Genomic DNA, 22243 nt, shown 5'->3' on the forward strand with positions numbered 1-22243 from the left:
TTCATGAAGTGCAACACTGTACTTAAGCAGTTGGGTGCACCTCGTGTGGCGGTTATGAAAGTGCAGAATTGTAAAATACAATTATTGTAATTCCGGGGAGTAATGAAAGATCGACTTAGCAACACGATTCCGTTAATTATAGGAGACTGTGGCCGTAAAATAACAGTTGATTTCAATTTCTGAGTAAGCTGGAAAGAAGGGAAGACGTATTGTGTGTGGTGGTCCGGGAAGGCGGAATTTGCGTCAAGTATGATGCAAAACCTTGGAACGACTGAGCAAATTCATTAAAATTTAAAGATACGGGTACAATGCTCATCAGCGAGGAGGGTAAAAATAGCACAAAAAAAGTACACATCAGAGGATTTTTTGCGTGTTTGTAATGTAAACGAGTTATTACTCGACGAGTTTCGAGCAATTAATTCGAGAGTGTTTGCCTTTTTTTTAGCCTAGTTGTTTGTACAGCGAATTTTGTGACCCGTCTTCACCGACTTTTAAGACATTTTATTAAAAGTGCTAGCTCTTTTTCTATATTTTTTACACGACGTCGAACCACCAATGATAAAATTCTCATTTACATTCTCTAAAAACTTCATTACCATCAGTAACAGGAAACAAGCCATGTTTACATAATTGCACAGGTTTGTAAATCGCAAAAAAAAACTCGAACAATATTCCACCTCCACGGCCGATTCAAAAGCTGTAACTCGAGCACATAAAGAAACAAACCTTGATAATGTCCGATTTAATTATATAAATAAAAACGGGCGGTTTGTTTACATAAACAATTCCATATCTCTGGGTCTATAAATAGCGCATGTGATAACATTACGATTTTATTTGCTTACAACAATGACGCTTTTTTACTCGGCTGCATGCACAACAAAACGATTACATTCTCATGAGCAACTCGGCGAAAATGAACTTTACGTGCTTCCAATACCAGTAAATTCTTGAGCTTTGTTTAAGTTCTGGCAAGTTAGTTGGGTCCATTATCGTAACTAATGACTGTGAAACTTTGGCATCGGGAGCATCTGCATTGTGTTAATGCCAATTTGCTAAAGGTTCGTTTTCATCGATGAACAAACATCGATTTTGGTTCATTTTAAAAGGATAACTTTATCGTCTGCTTATGGTTTAGACGAGAAAACGTGTATATGCGCCATAGTATCAGTGTCTGGATTCTAATTCAATTAGGAAGTGTGGCTCTGAATTAGATTGTTTCCCAGACTCTTGCACTTAATTAGAGTTAAGACGAAAGTCCCTGCAGCGGTACCAACCAGACCACGACTTAAGGGTGTTTCTCCACGACGTCTGACGTTAACACATATTTTGATTCTTATTAAAGTAAAACTATACAAACACAGTTTGGTCAAGCCCCTTTGGAAAACTACTAACACTTTTGAAAAATTAGGTGAAATAAAGTAGCAATTCGTTTTCTGCGCACTCACTACAAGCGGGTCCAAAAATAGGCCCATCCTTCTGGAAAATCACCGCAATTAAACATAAATTTATAATTGACAGTATTAAGCAATAACTGACGTATTTACAAAGCCATTATGAAGATAACACAACAAATTCACAGTGCATTGACACCGAGAGATAAAAGGTATTATTGTTTGCATATGCAAGACATGACACTCTTCACATTTTGTGCAGCTTATTGATCAAGTCACTAAAAAGTGTGCTGGCAAAATGCACAACGTCTCGTCATTGCTTCCAGGAATGATTACAATAATTACCAGCTCCATATCGGGAACAGCTTTAAGTAGACTTTAAATGCTAATCAAAAGCAAGGCGCTCCCTTTCATTAATATTGAGCGATACAATTAAGAACTCGTTTCGACTTTGTATGGACGGGTTTCAGACGTGTAAGGATGAAACGCTCGAAGAGATTAGAGACCGAGCGGATGAAATTGTCTTCGGATGGGCTAATTAGGAGCCGATTTTACGTAGTTTACGCCACATATCGCGAATTTAATTTCGCCGATCTATCCTAACCATAACTTTGCTTATTCACGCGCGCAGTGATGCATGGAAGTGAGTCATGCTAGGAAGTGTCGGCGAGGAAATATACAAACTTTTTATGCCGCCTACGTGATTTTTCATTTCACAAACAATACGTCGATATGTATCACGAAAACGTCACAGGTCTACTAGGCAGTTCAAGGACCTGCCAGGACACAATATGATATTTAGTACCGTTTTGCATTAATCGGAAATTATATATTTGTCCTTAAACAGGAGCCGTCTGCTGCAATTTCACCCGTTCGGTTCCAGTAATTCTCAGAAGCTAATTAGATTTCTGCAAGATTTCACTTTTTGCATTGAACAGATAGCGCGTGTGACGATAAACAGCGATGAGTGGCCGACATGCGAGTCGACTTATTTAACAAAACGCGATCTTCCCACACTACTCATATTCATCTTTGTTTTTAACGTCTCACGTTTCGTGCATAAATAGTGTAGGAGAATGCGGCACTGTCGCCGTTTCAGCGTTACAGACACCATAGAAACCACGTACTTCTGGCCATTTCGCATACCTATGTGTAAACGTAATTTTGAATCGAGAGATTTTTTAGGATGGAGGGATTCCGAGACACCCCGTCAACGATTGCGTTAACCGAGTTAACCTTCTCGGCAGTCAATGTGTTTTTTAAAGTCCACACCCCGTTCTGGAAAGTTGCCATTGCGTTTTTTGCTTGTTTGGCACGTCGTGGAAAGAAATATTCGCAGTATCGCTTTTCTCATGCTTCGTACCCTAATATTTCACCGTGTTTTCGTCTTGCCGTGTAAGAATGAAAAAAAAGGAGAAGAGTTATTTGGTAATGTAGGGCGACCAGTGGCGGACCGTATACTTCTCACTTGCTCTACTAATTGTTAATAGGAATATATAGGAATCCGAAATGTAAAAAAATTTATCCAAATAAAATAATGTTAACAGCTTTATATCATGTATCAAGCATTTGCATTTATTTATTTACAACGAAATAAGATCCATACAGAAGCTGGAGGTGAGGTAGTGTTTGTTTAGAATTTGTACTGGTCGACTTAAGTTGTTTGTTTATACTTTAAAAACATGACTACATATATCGCGATACCGGATTTTGCAGCCAACTATCTGCACTTAATAAGCTCACGTGCCAGATAATTTCTTCCTGATACCCACTTTTTCTGCAACTGTACAGTCTGTTCATAAATGCAAAATAAATTCGGAAGAAATTTGAGTATTCATTTACTAAAATTTTGCTAAAAAACCTGGGTAGAAATGCGATGAAAACATATAAGAAGTAGTCACTCTGGTTTTGACCAGTGGCGTATCATTTGCGTTCTAATAAGGGGATATTTAAAAAAATTTACTTCTATATTTTAAGATACTTTTTTCTGCTCTAGATCTAAAAAAAACCGATTTAAATAAAATACGAAAGTTATTGATTAACCACGGAAAGACGAAGCACCCGAGTTAAACCCATACTGAATCACAAAAAAATTGATCAAAAGTATAAATAATATGTACTCCAGCAGCTTTTTCGACTTGAATTTTTTAATTGTTCAATTTTTCTTTTTTTTTTTTTGTTTATTCAATTTTGAATTTTTCAATTTTTAGGTTTTTCAAGATTTTTAATTTCTTTTTTTTTAAGTGAAATTTTTCAATTTTCCGATTTGCACTACTTTACATTGTTTAATTTTTCGTTTTTTCAATTTCTCGTTTCTTCAATTGTCGATTAACAACTTATCTAATTTTCTTTTTGAATATTAACTGTTTTCACAAAAAATCTGCATGTTTAAAATAAGATTTGTTAAAACATTATATCGCCAGAACTTCCCTCGCCTTTGAACTAAAGCCTAGCACACCCCGTTTCTTTGAAAAATTATATCATTTGATAATGATAAAAAACCAGTGTCATACGTAACTCCGAAAAATTGTAAGTTTGAAAATCGAAAAAACAGAAAATTTGAAAAATTGAGGATCGAGAAGTCGAAAAATCAAAAAGCGAAAAGTAAAAAAAAATTGAAAAGTCCAAAAAATAAAAAATGTAAAAATTGAAAAATCGAAGAATTAAAAAATTGGAAAATCGGGATATCGAAAGGGAAACATTAAAAATTCCAATATCGAAAATTCGAAAATCTGAAATCTAAAAATCGAAAATTGAAATCAAAAAACTGAAAACTCGAAAACACAAAAATGGAAAAATCGAACGTTCTGAAAGTTGAAAATTTGAAAAAACAAAAATTTGAAAAATCGAAAATCTAAAAAGTGAAAAATCGATGAATCAAATATTCGAAAAATCGAAAATGGAAAAAACGACAATTCAAAAAATCAAAAAGTCGACATATCGAAACCGAAAATTGGAAAAATTGACAAATCGAAACCCAGAAATTGAAAATTTGAAACATGAAAAAATTGAAAAATCCTAATACTGAAATATCGGAAGATCGAGAAAAGGAAAAATTACAAAAAAATGGGAAATCGAAAATTTGAAAAATCAAGAAATTAAGAATTGAAAAATCCAAAAATTGAACAATAAAAAAACTGATAAATCTCAAAAGTGATAAATCCAGAATCAAAAAGGTAAAAAATCGAATATATTCCTAAAATGGGAAATTTATCTAATATTTTTTTAAATTTTCAATTTTACGATCTTAGAAAGAAGTTTTTTCAAACTTTTTCATTTATTCGACTCTTCAATCTGTCGATTTAATTTTTTGATTCTTTAATTTTTCATTTCTACAAATTTTCTGCTTTTTATTTTCTCTATTATTTTTTTCATTTTTTCGGTTTTTCAATTTTCTCACTTAATTTTTTTTTAACGCGAAATTTCCCAATTTTTAGATTTTTGCTTTTTTCAATTTTAGAATTTTCAGTTGATTAGCAATTTTTCGTTTCGGTTTTTTACTTTTTTCACCTTTTTAAAATTATTTTCACTTATTCGACTTTTCAATCTTTCGATTTTTAATTTTTCAATTTTTTGATTCTACAATTTTTCATTTCTACAAATTTTCGATTTGCAATTTTTGGTTTCGGTTTTTTATTTTCTCTATTACTTTTTTATTTTTTCGGTTTTTTAATTTTCTGACTTAATATCTTTTTCAACGTGAAATATATTGATTTTTTGCTTTTTGGATTTTTCATTTTTTCAATTTAAGATTTTTTTTCCAATTTTTGCGATTGTTAATTTTTCAAGTTTTTATTTTTCAATTTCTTCAAATTAAATTTTTGAATCGTTCAAATTTTTTTTTGTTAATTCAGTTAATTTTTTCAACTATTTATAGAAGTTTTCAATTTTTAGATTTTTCATATCTTCAATTTTTCGAGTTGCATTTTTTCGTTTCGGTTTTTTGTTTTCTTTACTTTTTTTTAAATTATACGTTTTTTTAATGTGAAATTTTTCAATTTGAAATCTTTTGATTCTTTTAATTTTTCGTTTTTCAATTTAAAATGTTTCAAATTTGCAACTCATCTTGTTTTCATTTTAAATATTAATTTTTTTTTAATTCACCTTTTCAATTTTCCGACCTTGAAAGTTTTTCATTTTTTAATCATTGGATTTTAAAACTGTATCATTTTTTCGACTTTTCAATTTTTCGATTCTTCAATTTTTCATTTCTACAAATTTTCGTTTCGATTTTTTGTTTTCTATTTTGTTTTTCTTTAGGTTTTTCAATTTTCTGATTGAATATACATATATTTTTTTCATTGTGAAATTTATCAATTTTTGGATTTTTCAATCTTCCGTTTTTTCAATTTTAGGTTTTCAGTTTCTCGATTTTTCAATTTTTATAATTTAAATATGTACGTACAAGTTTTTAATTTTTCCGATTTTTAATTTAAACTTTTTTATTTTTCAGTTATTTGATTCTTCGGTTTTCGAATTACACTATTTCAGATTTTGCAATTTTCGTTTTTTCATTTTTGATTTTCCAATTTTGAAACTTTGCAATTTTTGCATTTTTTTTTATTCGAAAAGATTCAAAATTGAGAAAATTAAAAATCGGGAAGTAGAAAATCGAAAAACGAAATGTATTGTAAAATCGAAATATTGAAAATTAAAGAAATTGGAAAATCGTATAACTGGATATCCAAAAACTGCAAAACTGAAAAGTTGAAAAATTGAATAAACGAAAAATTATGAAATCGGAAAAACGAAAAATTGTGACATAAAATCGCGAAAAAAATAGAAATTGAGAAATAAAAAAATCGGAAAATCAAAAATTGTAAAATCGACAAAATGCAAATTTGAAAATTGCACATCGAAAAATTGAAAAATCTGTGAAAAACGGAAAAATGAAAAATAAAAGAAAATGTACAAAAATTGTGATCACAAAAAATTGTAAAATCGAAGAAAAAGGATAAATAAAAAATTGTGATATCAAAAAATCGGTCAAAGGTAAATAAATCCAGATTTTTCGAAAAATTAGAAGGTGTGATTTTGCAATTTTTTTTTTTTATATATAATTACCTTTATAATGAGTCGTTCTTAACTCAATGTTTTTCAAAGATCTAGATGTCAAGAGGGAAAACTCGACACAGATTTCATACACAAGTATTTTATAAAATTTCAAAAAAATTTACTATTGTAAATCATGTCATTAGTGGTGGGGATGATTAGTAAAATTTTGGTTAACGTTTTACATTCTACATGATATTTCTAATACACATACAGAATTTGACGACAATCAGTATAGTAGTCTCTGAAATTACGTGTCTAATAAAAATTGATACAGACGACAGACAGAAACGGGAGACCACTTTTTTTGTACTCTAGTAAGAGTAAGTCGTCCGATGTTCTAGACTACTATACTTCCTTACTTGCTTAGGAAGGAAAAATATAAACCTATCCGGAAGCTTTTACGTCAACTGCGAGTTTTCATGGTATGTTCTCTAGTGTTTCCACTGTCCTTTTACTTCAGTTTCAAGCTTTAAACTTTAAAGCATTCGCTTGGAGCTCAAAAAAGAATTCGAAATATGTATGAATGAAACAATTCCATTTAAGATCGTTGCTACGCAGAAATGAACAAAAAATAGCACAAAAATCAAGGCACTCACAAAGTAAAACACATTTTTTTTCGACAAATTAAACATTCTAACAAATTTTATATTAAAAAAGTACCCCTATACAAACACAGTTCGATCGTTGCTCTTTCAAAATATTTGAACACATCCGAGAAATTACGTAAAATAACGTCCTGGTTAAGTTTCTTGCGTAATCGGAAAGAAACCAGACTACAGCGACAACTCGCTGCACATACATATTTTGCTCGTAGCTGAAAAAGACCTGTAAAAGCAGTACTGAAATAAAGCTGCGGTTTCAGATGCACTTGATTTGTTGGCAGCGTCGTTTACGGTCCCGGCATAATGAAAGCTGCATTTTTATTCTTCTCGCGTTTTTCCCGCAAGACTTATTTGGCCATGCGAGGTGGCGTGAGTTGCGGTTACGTATCCCGGCGAAATTATTACAGATTAATGTGTGGAACCGGAGTATTATGTAGTAGTCACTATTCTCAGCAGAAGGTTGTAAAACAGAACAATACTACATTACCACGGTCTGGTGGAGTCGACGTCGGTCCTCGCGCTGCTCGGAGCAATGGAGAACGAACAGCTCGGGACGATTTTATGTGGTTTCATGCCAATATTACGTGCGTTGGAGTGGTCAGGCTTTGATAACTCTCATTTATCGCCCGTTCTTCCGCCAATATCGTCGCCTGCGTCTGAAATTCTTGGGCAACAAATAATTTGTCCGCGAAAGCTGTTTTCGACCAAAAAACATTATTACATCCTTACATAAATAGATTATGCAAAATCCGTTCAAGGCCGAAAAACAAATAAATAAATAATCGCCATTTAGTGGCTATTGCCAAAATTTATCACCGACTGTCATTGCTATATATACTCCTCCCGACTCCCCCCCGCGTTTGTCGACAACTGCACTAAAACGATTGCATGTTAAGGAGGTGTTAATACGGCTCTTGTCGGGAGGGGAGTGATTTAAGGCTCGCCACGTCTGTTATTTTTCTTGGGATTACGTAATTATTTATGTGTTGATGGGCTCTGTACGACGCAGTTTATTTTTAGAAGCACATATTTTAATTTTCGCACTCCTCTATCATTCAACTCCGCTGAAAAAATTGCAGTACCTTACTCGAGCCTCATGTTTGAGCAAAGAGGAGGGGAGACGCTGGAATAAATTTGATAAACGACACATATTTGGCAAACGGTTTAATCTTCAATTTTACTGCAGCGGCATTTCACCGTAGGCGGATTAATCGCGGTCGTCAGGTGTGCAGAGCGACGCCCTCTGTCGGTTCATAATATGGAAATGACCAATTGTCTCGCAATAAACAACGCGATTTCATTCTTTTATTGTGGTTTTATCTCGAAGGAGTGCCTATATACATTCAGTTTTCTATTTACGCGGTAGTGAAAACTCGAACACCCGTCTTGCGAAATAAGGTTAATAAAGCTCCGAGTTGTAAACATTCATGAATGAACGCTAATCAACAAAAAAATAACCTCAATTAACACAATTTTCTCGTTCTGTCGAAACCTTCGCGAAGAACGCTCCGGAATTGTGCAACGCTTACAACTTTACTATTGCGAGTACTACGACTCTTGGGTAACACCTGTATTTTGTTGGTTGGTGCTGAGCGTCGTAATGGATCTGCTGAACGCGCACCGTCGTTAAGGTCGAGTTTATATCGAAATGTTTACCATTTCCTGGTAACCTAGCGCACTGTTTTTTAATGTGAGAGGAAATGTTATGCACAACATGAACAACCTTCGAGACAAAAATGCAACGTTTGAAAGTGTTTTTGTCTGAATAATGAAACGACTATATTACAATAAATAAAAGAAATACGCGTGTTTTTTTTTTTTCAACTTCTTGGAAATAACAGTAAGCGGTGACTCCAACGCGACCGTAACTGTATTTTTGCAACAAGCAATTTAGAACAATTAGGATTATGACGTCGCGTAAATTTTGCAGTGGAGCCTACTAGCTTTGAAAACCTGTGCAAAAACTTCCGACGTAATTTTGCCTGAAAATCAACAAAACAACGCGTGATCTGTTTACAAACATTGCGCATAACTTTTTATGTGGTGGAACAAATTGCCATAAAAAGACGTTTTTACAATCGACTTTATACCCACTTCGATCGTATGACAATAAATAACTTTTAATTAAAAATGCATTGGAATAAACAACAACGCATACGACGCAAAAAAATAGCAAGCTTTTGCGATTATATGCAAAATATAAAATTATCGATGGGAAACATTTTGACTCAGAGTTGACTCTAACACTTAATCGTTCGCAAGTTAACCGGCGTAATTGGAAAGAGCGACGCATCGGTGCGTTGTTGCGACCAACTCTGAACCAAAATGTTTTCGATCGGGCGTCGACTACTGTGCATCCGCGCCACTGCCCAAACTACTCACAACAAATATCTAATCGTGGCCACTCGACGATGTAGTTTGCTCAAGATGCCTTATTGTATTATACAAGCTCACGGAGTAATTAGTAATTAGTCCCCTGGTTGTTCCTCAACGGCTCCATTTGTTAACGACGTCGAGTTGTTAGCGATACGTTACAGTGTCGTTAGAAGGCCGGATTTACGGGCCTAATCAGCGGATTCGGTTACTGGCTTGTTAGCAAATTGCTGATAGGATTTAGCGTCTGTGATTACTGCACCAAAAGGTCAACAAAGAAGGTGCCAGGCAGGGTGTGTGATCGGATCGAAGGGCACTGGAGTAGTTTCTATATTCTTTTATTTTTTTAAAGGTTTAGTCAAAATGGCATCGCCATACATTCACATTCCAAAATATTTGCCCGGGCAAAATATTTGTCTTGTACTATGACGAATTTTTTAATCTTAGATCAACATTGGCATACAATTTTTTATCCAAAGGTGAAATAGGTGAAAAGGTGATGGGATGTTGTCCTGATAAGCTGAAATATAACGGGAGACAAAAAAGTAAACATTCACGATGGGAATATTTACAACAATATAAAATTTTTACACCACAACGCCAATCAAACCCGTCTTCTTTAATTCCCGACCACACACACCATCAATAACATATTTGATAGCCAACTTTAAATATTTGTACTCGCGTTAAGTGGATCTTCTCGAAATAGAATCCGCACTCACGCCGATAAGACCGGCTCCCACAAAACACCATTTTATCTTCCTCATTTATTTACTCAGAGTGCAGGAACTACATCCAATAAGTGTGAACTTCCACGAAACCGACGTCACTTTCGCGGACCGGAAGATACACGTGCAAAGCATCCGAAACGCCGGTTCGAGGCCTGCTCAACGGCAGAGGCAGTGAGGGCGGCGAAGACGAGGCATTTTTGCGTGGCCGCCGCCGCCGCCGGGAAATCGATAGGCGTTTATCAAACGGCTTTTCACCTTGACCTAGGAGGCGTGGGCTCGTTCCGTCATTCATGAAAACAAGAGAATGGGACGCTGTGTGCGAAGACGCGGTGTAGTTATAAAAATAGGCATTCGTGGTCGGAAGTACAAAAAGCGCGGCCGTGAAAGTCGCTTTCTGGCCGTGCTGCGGAAGGATTTTTTCGCGGTTCGCAAAAAATTGTTAGTTTAAAGGTGGCTATGAAGACGGGTTTTTGCGATATGGGAGGTACGCAGGGCCGGATGGTGTGTTTGTTTTGAGAATATAGTGAAGACGGGACGAGCGATGTGCGGGTTGTTCAAGGTTAGAGTGAAAAAGCCGGTATTTTAATGCATGGTTGGAAGCGACTAGGTTATAAATAACTTTTATCTATGTAAGAGTACTTGGTGATCATCCTAGCATCTGAAATATGTTGTTTTTTAACGGTGTGCCCTCATTTTTTGAGACAAAACAATTTTCAAATAAATAAGAGAAGTTTTCTACAGCAAGGCGGGCTCAAATTAATCGAGACAGGAAAGTTGGCAAACCCAAAATATGTCACACAACTAAATCGGTATTTAAAATATGAATTTATGAGGCTTGCAGAAAAAAAATTGTCGAAGATTATGTTCGAAAAATAAAAAGATTTGATTTTGCGAATTTTATTTTTTATGATAAAGCATTTATAACTAATTCAAGACAAACAGCGATAGCTCTTGTTACGCTGTATACGTCAAGAGTGAAACAGAGAAACTAAATTGAACGACATTTTCTACGAATTGCAATAACCGAATCACAATGCGATGGTCCAAACTTTATTGCTTCGACTTCCTTTTAGTAAATAAAACATTGCATTTTATCTTCATTTTCGATGTTGTAATTCACATTTGGTTAATTATAACTTGTCTAGATTTACGGGGGGCAAACATTTCTCTAGTGGAGGCTCAGCATCCCCCTAGTTACGGTCCTGTCTAGGGGTCATGAAACGCCGAGAAAATATTAAAGTCCCCCAGTGGACTCGATTACTATAAGTAATTATTAGCTGACTATTCAATAAGTAAAATTGGTCTCTCAGCAATAATAAGAACTTGATGTCTGTATGTTTATACATCGGAAGAATATCACGCAGAAATTAGTTTGGTTTAAATGACTTTGTCGCCCCGAAACAAAATTAAAACTATTGGATTCGAATAGTCGTTTCAAAACTCTTGTGCTAGGAAGCGAAGACTGAAAATGGTTTATTCTGTTGAACAAGACACTTTCATAGTCATGTATGTGACTTAATAATTCAAGAAACATCGTTAGAGGCTCACATTAGAGATGTAATTAACAGATTTGTTCGAACTGGCAGTGCCAACAAAATGAAATCTTGTGGAAGATCTTCAGTATCTGAAGAAGTTGTTGATGATTTAAGACGAGTTGAGAATCCGCAAACATCTTTGACAAAATTTCCTCAGTAGTCAGGAGTTCCTGTTGCCACATGAAATTGAATAGTGGGCATTGACGAAAAGGTTACAGAACATTTTTAAAATTAAAAAGAAAGTAACGATGTGGCTTGAACAAAATAGTGAATATCTTCATTTACTGTGATGTTTAACCGCAATAAATTTGCTTCTTTTTATTGTTATGAATTAGCTTTGTTTTTTTTAAAGAATATCGGCCTTGTGCATTTAGTAAGGTCCAAAACTGAGAGGCGGCACGTGTTCATGACCTACTTCGACCCTACAGTTATTTATATAAACTCTATACAATTTTTGACAATGCTAATTAAACAATATAAAGAGCAGACATCAAATTATTGGTCGGATGTTCGGAAATTAGCTCTCCAATCAAAATGACACAGACAGACGAACAGCCTGACAGACAGATGGAAACGGGAGACCATATTTTTCGTACTCTAGTGCTCAAGAAACGTCGAAAAAACATGAAAGTTACGCTCGAGAAGTAAAAAAGTTAGAAACCTATAATCATAAATACCAAGATCATATAAACGTTTACCTTACTGGTTATCACAATGCTTTTAGCTATCGTTTGATTCGGGAAGAAATCGAACTTTTAACATTAAATTAATTGATGTGCGCTAATTAATATAACAAACCGAAAAAACAAGTACTTTTACCAGAGGAAACTTGGGAACAAATCAGACAAATCGGGTTTACTGCATTTTACGACATCGTAAATGGCACCTTTCATCAGAATGAGAACTGTCTTGATGTCATGGCCAGAACGTAATTTTTACAATGCGGTTAACAAGATTATAACACGTAATAAATGCAGTGTATTTGATTTATTAGCAGCCAAGCACGATTTGATTTTACAGTTGATTTCCGGCCTTTCACATTTTGGTTTTTGACACCAAATCACATTTCTGCATAATCACACAGAGAAACAGTTATCTTATTAATCTTCAATTATACACAATAAAATCACAAAAATTGACATTTTTTTTTTGTATTTTATATTTTATCACCAATTTATTACAAGTGTCATAAAAGGCAAACAAAAAATGGATGGACTAGAAACGTTTTATGATGAATAAAAATCTACAAATTTTGAATTTCAGAATTCTATTATACAACAAATCGCAATTTTTCAGAATAATTCTGAACAGTACTAACCGCGTGTCAAAAAAATTTACAAATTCGTAATTGTCCTAAAGAGACACGACACTTTTCTAATTTAATCAGGAGATTCGATTAGTGGGAGTAAAAAAGAACAAAAATGTTAGCATTGCAACTGCGATAAAAGGTTTCTACGATTTTTCATTAACTAAATTGATATCGCAGAGATTTACTTTGAACAAAACAATAATACATAAAGTTGATCTGGTACAGAAGGAACATACGACAATATATTTCCTTCATACGGCTCATTCACGTAATACAATATTTTTCCAAGAGCTCTTGACTGTTGGCAGACAGAAAATTTACAGAAACCTTTGTGTACAGGAAGAGAACTGAATTTACAAAGCTCTCACGTTTCGGGCAGCTCGACTATTTCCTAAATCCGGTACAAAATATTCATCATTAGCACATTCGTGAATTAATATGTGATTTAATCGTGGTCTGTATCGCGTTACAGTTACATTTGCAAGAACCGCATTTCTTACGAAAATTCTATAAAAATTTTGTCTATTACGTAAATTTACAATTTGAATTTTTAATTCGTCAAGAATTTACATCGAAAAAACATTCCATTTTCGTTTATAAAATAGCGACATTCTGATATTTTGTCTACTATAAAAACATCGATCTTGCGAAACATCGTACATACACGTAAACAAACTGCATGATTTTGCCAATATTCGACTATAAATTAAAGAAATCGCCAATAACTTATCTTCAAGTTTCCAAAAATAATAACAACGTTACCACAACAAATCTAAATAGGAGTAAGAATTTTCAGAAAATATGTTAGCACCAAGATACCGGTTGGTGTATGGTAAGCATTATCTCGTTTCTATTGGTACCTTCGCGACGGTATTTTTTTAGTTTCTTATTCGCCAAGATAGGTTTGCAACTTTCGCTCTAACGGGCACACGTTTAAATCTGCCATACAGGCCCGTAATTGCAGTTTTAAATTAGTGCTCGTTACGTAGGATCTCTTGAATAATTCTTAACGAAGTTTAATGAGAACCACTTCTTCGAGAAAAATTCATCAATATTAATTTTTCCCCGCCGCCCAAGGTCAAGCTTATTTTTGTTTTCGTTATGTAATGATAGGTAGCGCCTCATAAACAACCCGAACAGCACACTTAATACGTATCGCGTAATTGATACCAAACAAACCGCAAGCGTTACGAGAATAAACACGAGCTGCGACGCAAATCGCGTAAAAAAAGCATTGTTTATGCAAATTCGGCAATTTACAAACACAGTCGTCCAATTCGTGCAGCGACTGGTTTATGCTATGCACCACGTTCCCACCGACGACACCAAACGTAAGCGAAAAACTTACCGGCTCCTTTCGGCGCTGTCCGTCTTCGACTTCTTCTTCGAGTGCGCGTGAACCGGCGAGATGCTGGGCTCGCTGCCGGACGCCGGCGGCGACGAGGAGCCCGTGCTCGAGGAGAGACTCCCCGCCCTGCCTCTGCCCTCGTTGGGGCCGGGGTGTGCCGCCGAGATCGCCAGCGAGGGCCTCGCGTTGCGGTTGCGGCGCTTCTTCTTCTTGCCGGCCGCCGCCTCGGAGATGTCCTCCACGCGGCCGAAGATATTGCTCGTCGGCGGCGGCGGCATCCAGTCCAGGTCCTTCTTGAGGTGGCCGCGGCCGCACTTGCAGCCGCACGCCTTGTACGCCAAGTCGTAGCCCTTCTTCGTCCAGAGGTTCTGGTGGCGCTGCCGCTCCGACCAGGAGCGCGCCCGGCCGCAGGTCTTGAGGTAGGCCAGTACCGTCTGCTCCCACTGCTCGAAGCACTCGCGGTGCATGAACCTGCCGGAGGTGCAGAGCTCGTTGTTGCAGGTGACGCGCACGGTGTCGCGGAGGTCGTCGAGGGCGATCAGCATCGGGTCGGCGGTGTTGGGGCTCATCTGCTGCTGCTGCACGCGCAGGCACTCGCCGGTCGGCACGCAGCACCGGGTCACGCCGGCGTCCTCGGCGTCGAGGAGGCCTTGAACTTGGCCGAGGTGGCGGCGCGGGGCCATCGGTGTCAGGGGAGGATCGCGCGGATGCGTCGGATAGTTCGAGGACGTCTTGCAAGCGGCTGTGTCGGGAGCCTACTGCAGCTGCACGCACGGGGAAAGTGCTCGGCGGGGACGCCGAAAGCGAAAGGTAGGGGAAGGAGTGGGGTTTCGCTTTTCACTTTCGGTTTCCGACGCAAGCGCCCCGAGTTTCGCTTTCGGTAGCCCTGACCGCCGGTGGCGGCGCCGGGACGCACGTTGCCACCGGCCAATGGGGCCGGTGCATGCTGCATGGGGTCGGCGACGCGAGCCGCCGGACGACCGACGCTTTTTGCGGGAAGCGCACCGGGTTCGAAGTTTTTTATTTTTTTTTTTTTGACTTCCCCGTCGTCGGCAGGCGGGGTCAATTATCAATACAACACACATCCGCGGGATGAGTTAGGATAAGATAGCGCTGAAAGTATCTCCCAGATACTATAGATTAAAAATATTTAGAAAGCTCTTCACGTTTTGAGATGTTCTGGGGTTGTTTATGCAGTTCTTAGTAATTTGCCGTCTGGATTTTGAGCGTAAGCTGAGGAAGTATCGCAGTCGAGTCCATCCGGATACGCTAGCCATTCGCCCGTCTGTCCGGATTTCTAATAGACAGATAATCTTCGAAACTACTGGACTGATTGTTCTTAAATTTTGTATGTATCATCTGAATGGTAGAACACCTTAAAATTGCAAAATCGAATGCTTTGAAGTCTCGGAGATGTTTTAAGGTTATCGAAAGCATGGTAAATTGTTAATCAAAATTTATCCGTTCGTGCACCCCCAGGAATTGATTATGTATATTGTCATCTTAAATTTAGTCGAATAATTCTAATTTAAACGTTAAAAAGTAAGATGGTCCAGAACTTATAGTTTACGAATCCAGGTTAAATTTTAATCTTGGAAATCGAGATTTTTGGAGAAAAAAATCCATTTCTCGGTTTTTTGAGTTTTCGATATTTCAAGTTTCGATTTCTCAATTTAACGATATTTTAATTTTGGATTTTTTTAGTTTTTTATTCAATTTTTAGATTTCTCAATTTCTCAATTTTCAATTTTTCAATTACTCAATTTTTCGATATTTCATGGTTGGGATTTTTCAATTTTTCGACTCTTCAATTCCTATCTTAACATTTTTGACGTTTCTAAATTTTCAATGTATCAATTTCTTAATTTCTCGATTGATTGATTTTTTGAGTTTCCCATTTCTCGGTTTCTCGACTTTTCAATGTTTTGATTTTTCAGCTTTTCAATTAGAGTTGGAGACACGGAATTTCAAACGACCTGTCAATCATAATGACAATAAGGTATAAGACTACAATGTTTTTAAATGTAAGAAAGTTGGTTGTCGTTTAAAATTCCGTGTCCCTAACTGTACGCATTCAATTTTTCGACTTTCCGATTTCTCGATTTTTCAATCGTTCAATTTCTCAATTTTTCAATGTTCAGTATTGGTATTTCTCAATACATATTTCGATTCAATTTCTCGATTTTTTGACTTTTCGATTTTTCCGTTTCTCGATTTTGTTCCTTTTTTCCTTTTCTCAACTTTCCGATGTTTTTTTTAGTTTTGGAATTTTTCGGATTTTTATTCAAATTTTAGATTTTCAATTTTTCAAATACTCAATTTTTCGATGTTTCAGGATTTTTCAATTTCTCGACTTTTCAATTTTTCTATTTCTAAATTATTGACGTTTCTAAATTGTCAATTTATCGCTTTCTCAATTTCTCGATGAATTGATTTTTTGAGTTCCAAACTTCTCGATTTCTCGAGTTATCAATGTTTCAATTTTCCAGCTTTTCAATTTTTCGATTTCTCGATTTCAGGTTTTTGATTTGTCGACTTCAATTTTTCGACTTTTCGACTTCACAATTTTTTTAATTGCTCGATTTCTCAATTTTTCAATGTTCTATTTTTTGTTTTTTTCAATTTTTGGATTCTTCAATTTTTCTTCCAATTTTCAATTTTTGGAAATTTCATTTTGGGATTTTTCAATATTTCGATACAATTTCTGGATTATTTGACTTTTTAATTTTTCCTTTTCTTGGTTTTATTCCTTTTTCGATTTCTCAATTTTCCGTTGTTTTAGTTCTGGGATTTTTTAATTTTAGATTTTTCAAATTTCTGTTGTTTCGATTTCTCAGTCTTTCTATTTTTTAACTTTTCGGTTTTGCAATTTTTTTGACTGTTCAAATTTTTTGATTTTTTGATTTTTCAATTTTTCCATTTTTCAGTTTTTAACTTTCGATTTTTGGATTTTGGCCTACTTCATGGTTTGTCAATCTTTTTGTTTTGATTTCTGAATTTTTCGATATTTTAACGTTTCAATTTTTTAAATTTTAGATGTTCCGATTTTTCAATTCTTCGATATTTTTATTTTTCAGTTTTCCGAATTTTTAATGTTTCAATTATTCGATTTTTCATTTTTCAATTTTTAAATGTTTTTATATTTTAATTTTTAATCTTTCTACATTTTCACTTTATGGATTCCTTAATTAATTTCTCAATTAATTATTTTTTTATTTTCCCATTCTCTCGACTTTTCAATGTTCTAATTTTTCAGTTTTTCAATTATTCAATTTTTCGATTTTCAAGTTTTTGGTTTGTCCAGTTTTTGACATCGATTTTTCGCTTTTAAATTTTTCGATTTCCGGTTTTTCAAGTTTTCAATATGTATTTCAATTTTAAGATTTTCGATTTCTTCAATTCTTAAATTTTATATTTTTCGTTTCAGGTGTTTGGATTACTCGATCTTTCGATTTTTCGACTTCACCGTTTTATATTTTTTAGTTTTTCTATTTCTCCATTTTCCGAAATTTCGATGTTCCCATTTTTTGATTGTTCAATTTTTTATTTTAAATTTTTCAAATTTTCAATTTCTAACTTTTGGTTTCGGTTTTGGCCTATTTCGAATTTTCAGTTTTTCAATTTTCGACTACTCGGTTTCTGGATCTTCGATGCTTCAATTTCTCGCTGTTTTGGTTTTTAAATTTGTTGGTTTTTCGATTTGTCAGTGTTCGAATTTTTCAATTTTCGGATTTCTTTAAACTTTTAAACTTTAGAATTTTAAGCTCTTCGATATTTCTATTTTTCAGTTTTCCGATTTTTTATTTTTGATGATTTTTCAATTTTTTCCCGACTTTTCAAAGTTTCGATTTTTTATTGTATCATTTTTTCAATGATTCAATTTTTCAATTTTTTAAATTTCCGGTTTTTCGACTTTTCAATTTGACGATTTTTAAAATGTTCGATTATAATTTATGTCACCAGTTCTGTAGAATTTGTTGGGCTGAACTTCTGGGGAGAAAGAAGTTCTGTCTGGACGAAAAAAAGAAAAGGAAGAAAAGTTTTAAAAATACAGACATAATAATACAACGGAATAATAATAATCTAGTCGAAAAAACTACAACTGGAGCAAACAAACTGAATCGAAAATGGGAAAAATATAGTTTTTCTTGAAATGCTTTTCAAATCGAGTAATCACCAGAAAACACTTTGTTCATTTTGTTGTAAAAATTGTCCGTCTAATTGAAAAATGTTTTGTTTGATACACATTTCTTGACGAGTTGTTCTTGATGGAACCGGAACACTTACCAAAAAAGAGATAACACTTAATAAGATAGAAATATCCAGAAGAAACATGCTGGTTGCTGGTACAAGTTTAAAAGATGCTCCTGCTCGTGTCTAGATACGGTCCCTATCAAAATGTCAATACTCTCACAATCGTGTCTCAAATTCTCCTGCCACCACACAGGTGTCAACTCAACTCGGTCGTCTTCATCTTGCAACGCGGACAGCTGAGTTTGCAGAGTCTTGCTTCGTAATCTCAACAAAGCTGTTACGTTGGAGCAATTCGATAACACCGCCACGTATTTATCTTGGTAAACATGTCATGTACCGGCCAAAAATAGATGATGTGTACATTAGCGCTTATCTATTAATTTGCAAACGTGAATACGTCAAGCTATAAGGCTGTTAAAGGGAACAATGTAAGTATGTAGATATTTATGCAAGCGCCTTTGTCCGCGCTATTTATTAGATAGGGTGCGGCCATAATACTCGTAAATAGCGACTAATGCGTCTCATTGTACGGCTTTTTGTCTGCATCAGAGATTAAGACGAGGTGCTGTTATCTTGTAATTACTCCGCGTTGCTATCGCGCCCATTTAGACGTCTCAACAGATTTTAAGACGGGCCATCGAGCGGACACCTTTTGTCGACGAGATATACGAGGACGAGCAACAAATTGGGCATTATGATGCGAGGTGAGAGACGAAATGAAAAACGATTTCAATAAATTTTCATTTTTTGAGATGACGATTTTAATCAAAATACTGTTTTTACATACCATTTCAATGAGTAGTTTCGACGATTTTTTGTTTTTATTTTCGCAAGGTCTCCCGGAAGTTCGATCTATTGTCGAAACGTCTTGAAATTTCTCTTAACAATTAACAAAGTAGTTACCGTTGAGTCTTGAAAGTACTTAAAATGCATTATCCGTTGAGATTTTAAATAAAATTCAACGTTTCCGTTTCTCGAGTCTTCCATTACCGGAACTTTCTCGACTCGTTTCCTGCACTTTCTTGCCGTAGCCGTCATCATGAGTGGCACGAGAAAAAGATCTTGGTTGTCTCTGCCGATACCGAATAAAAAAAATAATTTTTGTGTAATTTTTTCGTGAAATATACCCATTCGTCCCGAAAACCCACTTCTTTAATTTGGATTCATTAGCTCTCGAGCACGTACATACCGCCAACCGCGCCATGATTTATTTGGCTCCTTAACACCGTAAACTAGAAGTTCTTCGAAAGTCCACTTCCTGGAGCTTCGCCGGCCCCTGCTGCACCTCTGAACTTTTTTGTCTCGATAGTGTGTGGTTTGCATAATTCCAACCGTGAAAAGAAACTAACCTTGAAGAATTATATGGAACCAGTTTTCCTGGTCTTCTTATTTGAAACAGGATGGTAGGGTACAGTTAGGACAAAAAGAAGCCTTTTTGGAGACGCTTAAATGTTCCGCGGTATTGCATAACACGTAACAAAAAAAGCTTTGTATAATTAATTTTTTATTGTGTTGTTTTGACAAAGATACGATCGCGCTTGTTTTTGGCTTGAGGATGTGACGTCCTCCATTTAAAGCAGTGTGTGTTGAAAAGAAATTTGCACCTTATGGAATTAAAGGTCATCAGATATGCAAGGCGCGGGGACTGTGTGCATCACTCTTAGTTGGAAGATAAAAAAATGTCACGATAATTCTACGCCAAAGAAATTAATTCCAGAAAAGGGTTAATATTTGTGCCTGGATTTTTTCAAACAAACTGAATCTTGTCTGTTTTTTACACAAAAGCGAATGACTTGTTTGTTAGATTTTTTTGGTGTTTTTCTTTTTAGCTTTTAGCGATTTCTTGTAGAGTGAACTTGAACAAAGAATTAGACTTGTTGCAAAAACCTCTACAATAATCACCATTGTAAACACATACATGTCCATGAATCACATTTGGCTTGATAATGTTATTTTTTATTCTGCGTAATTCCACATTGCAGTGGCCTGACATCGTAATCAAAATGATGTCAGTCTGGTATCAAATGATTAACTTTTCATGCATTTGTAATAATGTATTGTTTCCTTAAAAAATCTACACAATTATTATTATCCAGTAATAATAAATAAGGGTACACTTTATTCTGAAATATTTTTGGATTAAAAAACAAGGAACACATTTTTTTGGTCTTTTAAACAATTTTGTCTTTTTTCTTAAATATACGTACTCGTCTTTCGGAACAAGAAACTTAAAACATATTGAAAATGGTAAATTTGTATAGAGAAATATCGATTTTGCAATTACGCTCCGCCTCTCGGTCTGACAACGAATGAAAAATTTATCACGATTGAGATCGAGACGGATGGGGGGGCTTCTCTTTTGGTTTTCTTTTTTAATTAATAAGTACATTTAGTTTTCTTTGTATAACACGATTACTTAAGAACATATTTCGCATGGTAATTTCTCGTAGAAAAATAAGGATTTTACAATTAAGCTCCGCCCCTCGGCTTATGACGAATAAGAAAAATCATCAGAATTGAGACAGGGTGGGTGGGCGGGGTGAATTATATGTTCTTTTGTAAAATGAGAATAGGAGCTAGTAGAACGAATAATGTTAAAAAGAAAAGTAAATCGTAATTTTTTGTTGTACTATTTGTTTGCTATAACATTTGTTTCTTATTTCTGAAGAATAAATGAGAGAACGGGTGGGTGGGCGGGGCTAAGTTTAACTTTTTCATTCGGAATCTTTTATAAGCAAGCAATAAAACAGGGAAGGAAAGGGCATTCAAGTGGATATAATCATGGAGATGGAGAAATAATCAGTATTAAGAACTAAAGAGGAAATAAAATGTTCAAGAATACGGAGGGGTAATGAACGATTTACATCTAGCAGGTTCTGAACCGGACTAGTTAAATAAATCAAAAAATGGGCAACCAAACCGTGTTTTCACATTTTTTGGAAATATTAAAATGATCGAAATTATCTTTGTGTTACTTCTATGACTAATTTTCGTAGAAAATTGGGTAAACTTAGAATTTTTCCGAACATAACCCATAAATTCAGGAAGTATCGGTTAATTTACAACAGAGATAATTTATAACCATTTAGTGAAGATATTACTCTAAAATCTGGTAAATTTTATTCGAGATTTTAATGGAATAGCAGACTGAGGTGGGATTACAGAAAAGAAAAAAAATTAAAAAAAAAACAATGGATAAATAATTTCAGTAAAAATAAAAAATAAAGTAAAAATAATTGGTTGCATAACTTCAGCTGCTCTTTTAGACGCTCAAGGTAAAATGTGACAACTTAAGTATGTACCTACTGCTACTGCTGTGAAAGTTAAATTCATGAATTAATGGATTATTAATTAGGAAAACTTATTTGTGGAAGATTTAGCTGGATTAAAAACGGCACAGGAAATAAAAATGGGAAGCTATTAATTTTTTTCAATTATCCTGCGACGAGAGACCGTTATCCAGACGCCGATCTTTATTGTACCCAAAGGAACCTCAAGTCTTGTATAGGGCTTTTCAGGGAACCAAGTTTTGTAATTTTGTTTATTAACATATCCACTCAGGTGAAACCATGCCTCAAGAAGCTCAGGTCAAGAACGTCATTATTGCCCAAATTTGCCAATGCTGCATCCGGCTACGACGGT

The 22243-nt window shown here is 35.3% G+C and overlaps 1 protein-coding gene across 1 annotated transcript in view; it reads right to left on the bottom strand.

The window, feature by feature from the left end:
- Positions 1 to 15114, bottom strand: part of LOC135128733 (headcase protein) — a 105920-nt gene extending 90806 nt beyond the window's left edge. The window contains exon 1 of the mRNA XM_064055785.1: positions 14348 to 15114. Within this exon, the coding sequence (XP_063911855.1) occupies positions 14348 to 15030 (683 nt within the window). The 5' untranslated portion in view covers positions 15031 to 15114. The remainder of the gene's footprint in view (positions 1 to 14347) is intronic.
- Between the last annotated feature and the right edge of the window lie 7129 nt (positions 15115 to 22243).

Source organism: Zophobas morio, unplaced genomic scaffold (genome assembly GCF_036711695.1).
Source record: "Zophobas morio isolate AGI-343-1 ecotype UQ-CSIRO unplaced genomic scaffold, CSIRO_AGI_Zmor_V1 ptg000014l, whole genome shotgun sequence".
NCBI classification, from domain to species: domain Eukaryota; kingdom Metazoa; phylum Arthropoda; class Insecta; order Coleoptera; family Tenebrionidae; genus Zophobas; species Zophobas morio.